The sequence below is a fragment of the Pyxicephalus adspersus genome, chromosome 10 (assembly GCF_032062135.1).
Source record: "Pyxicephalus adspersus chromosome 10, UCB_Pads_2.0, whole genome shotgun sequence".
NCBI lineage: Eukaryota > Metazoa > Chordata > Amphibia > Anura > Pyxicephalidae > Pyxicephalus > Pyxicephalus adspersus.
In genome coordinates, this window is record NC_092867.1 from 724,216 (window position 1) to 727,585 (window position 3,370).

Consider the following 3,370-nt stretch of genomic DNA (forward strand, 5'->3'; position numbering starts at 1 on the left):
CCCCAGAAAGGAATTCAAGGCAAAACAAGAGAAGTACTCTACTAAAAGGCAAAATAAACAATTTATAATGTCTAGCAATGCAGAAACATTTCACTTTGTGAGTTTTAGTCTACTTTAAATTGCTATAGCATATATAATACATATATAATACAAGATATATATATATATATGTATTATATGTATAATATGTATAGGTATAAAGGGGGCTCTCGGCTCATTAACTTTAACATTAACACTTTTAACATTAACCCCCCCCCCCCGGGTAAGTGTGGGTTGAGGTCTTTGAATAATTTATTACATATGTCAGCAGTATTTCAATTGTAAACCTTAACAACTGGTGAAAGTTAAAGTGTATCTCAAGACACGGCCTTTCCTCAATATGTGGATATATTATGACAGGGTTAGACCTTCTGCCAGGTTTTTATGGCTGTCTGTGTTCCCATCGGAGAGATTCACCACTTTGCTTCCACTGAGGACTGTATTCACCAAATGGGCAGATGGAGGAAAGGGGAATTCCTTCAATGGTTACATGGGGACCAATGCATTCCCCGGACGTTCCCTCATTTTGGGACACAGTGCCATGGCAAGACAAGTCTACGTTATTTTCTGATTGTATAATGCTATTGTATAGTTGTTGTATGATAGCGGTGATATTTGTTCACTCCACTTTATAACTTTATAATTACAACCAGCAAAGGCACAACAAGGGACCAAGTGCAACCTCAGGATGCCAGGCAATTTCCCATTGTTTCCTCTTGGTAAATTTATCACTTCTGACCAATTGGTTGATCAATTTATTACTAACAGAACCTCTCGTGAGCACACAATTATAAGAACCAGCATTGGTGTTATATAGTACTGCCGGCTGATCTGCCCAATGTCCATCAACCTGTTTCCTAATCTACTGTAATACTAATACACCGCCCATAAAGTTAAGGAAGGTTAATGAATAATGATACACGGGTAATATTGTATATAATATAATGATACACGGGTAATATATGTGATGGCTGTATGGGGACTTAGGGGTTTTCTTTTAGATATTTTCATACAGGCCAAGCTGTCCAGAAAAGGTGACCATGACAGAGATTGGGACAAATCCAAACCAGACCCAGCCATCGGGTGTTTTAGCTACATTGACATTGGACGTGAAGGTTATTGTTTTCATAAATCAGGTTATAAAGCTACAGAACATATTCTAAGTAGATATTGGCTCAGTAATGACTTACCCAGCACGGATAATATTGTCCCTTGTCCAAAGTACTGTCTGTCATTACCGGCACACAGATTGATTGCCAGCGTAAAACTCCATGAGGATTCATCAGAAGGGTTTTTTTTCCCTTCAGTGAAACTTTCCATATCATGTCTCTAAATCATGGACGTCATAAGAGAAATCTGTGTGGAGCTGGGAGGTCTACACAATGATTATTCCTGAATATTCCAAATGTCATGCAATATGGTGGAACGCCAAAGTGAATTAAAAATTGACATGGAGGAAGACCAGCCTTTCCCAAATTTTTTTTTTACAATAACTCTCAGGTCTTCAAGGAGGAATCCCGGCTATAATTTGTATATCCACAGCCCACTATACATTAGTGTAATGATCACGGGGCAGAATTCCTCTTACATTGCTGGCCATTGGAAGTATGTCACCCTCACAGATAGCTGATAACAGTATTGGTGACCTGAGAGGTCAAAATTGCTTATGGAACCCCTAGATTCATCTGGAGGAACCCTGGGGTCCCAATGGAATCCTAATTGAAATCTATAGACTTACAGATCCAACAAAGACTTATTAGTACGCTTGTACATGTCCAAGTACTTAGTGCCAACTATTCTCTTTAAAGACACCCACAACCTCTAGCATTGTATAGTAACTCAACAACCTTAATAATATTAACATATTTCCAGACATAGAGATTTAAAGCATTGTACAATCCAGAACAACTCAGAATGGACAATCGTCTTACTTACCCAACACGGCCAGCACTGTCCCCTCACCAAAATACAGTCTTTCATTGCTCACACATAAGTAGAGTGCAAGTACAAAACTGGCTTTCATGGGTGGTCACCTTGCCATCAGTACTTGTAATATTATTTAATAATCATTTTGTACAAAGTGTCCACATTTCGGGGGTTACCCAGGAAAATAATACGCTCCGTCCACTACAAGGTGGCTGTCTGGTAATATAAGATCTATAGCTCATTCATTATCCATTATAAGGGGCTCCCACTATAGGATTGTAGTGGCGGCCATCTCTGCACTGAATTATTGGGGCTTGCATATGTTGTGTCAATGATGAAGTGCTCTCGCCATCCCTGTGCTTAGTTTTTGGATCTGTTCACCTGATGGATTTATTATGAGGGGTTCCTACTATCCTGGCACTGAGGTCTCCAGTCTGTATACCTACTGTGCCCATTATTAGGAGCTCCCATCATCCCGGCACAAGACTTGCATCTGCTTTGCCCATTAAATGGAGTTCCCATCATCCTGTTAAGTTCCAAGGTCTGTACACCTGCTATACTCATTATATAAATTATAAAAGGATTTTTATTTATTAAACCGTGGGGACATGGAACATACACAGATGAATAGAACGCCTAGGCATCAGAAAAGAGTAGGGTATATAAGCAAAATCTCATACCTTAAGACAAATAGTAAGACAGGGGCTGTCCGATTCCACCAAATGCCATTTATAAACAGAATAACTTTTTTTTAATTAACTTTACCTTCTTTGGGAGGTTTGGTAGAAAAAGAAGAATTGCTTTATTTATTCCTACAAACACTGGTTATGATCTTTCTCTGGGCTGTCATACATGTCCTTAACTCTTACATATAAGCAATAGGCAGGTAGGAGATAGCACCCAAAGGGACAATAAGTCAGGGATAGGCGCTGTGATGGGTCACGATGGCCTGGTGATGACGAAGAGCATGGACAGAACAATCAGCCGCTTGGAGGCCTCGGTAAGAGACATAGCTGCATGGAGATATTACAAATAGTAATACATCCGCCAGTCATCTACATTTCTCCTGGTACACAATGCAAAGAGTAGGACAACACAGACACTACAAATACTCCATCAATTAACAGAGAGATCAAAGAGAAAATGGAGGGTACTATATTATTCCCTAATTTCTCCCGAGCTCAGATAAGAACTCATTTTCCATAGATATCTACAAAGGTTGGGTCCATTAAATCTAACAAATATTAAAAAGAAAATGACTCACCAAGAACTGCTAGAATGGTGCCTTCACCGAAGTAAGCTTGATAGTTACACAGGGCATATGGCCAATTCAAGAACCTCTTTGGGACTTTACTGGGATTGGCACTGTGATGGGTCATGATGGCCTGGTGATACCGAAGTGCCG

The 3,370-nt window shown here is 39.7% G+C and overlaps 1 gene segment (V, D, J or C); it reads right to left on the reverse strand.

Moving 5' to 3' along the window:
- The window catches only part of LOC140340008 (M1-specific T cell receptor beta chain-like), a gene marked incomplete at its 3' end in the record, with an annotated part of 22,125 nt that extends 18,755 nt beyond the window's left edge, over positions 1–3,370 (reverse strand). Inside the window, 1 exon segment of the C gene segment in view lies at positions 3,230–3,370. Coding sequence covers positions 3,230–3,344 — 115 coding nt within the window.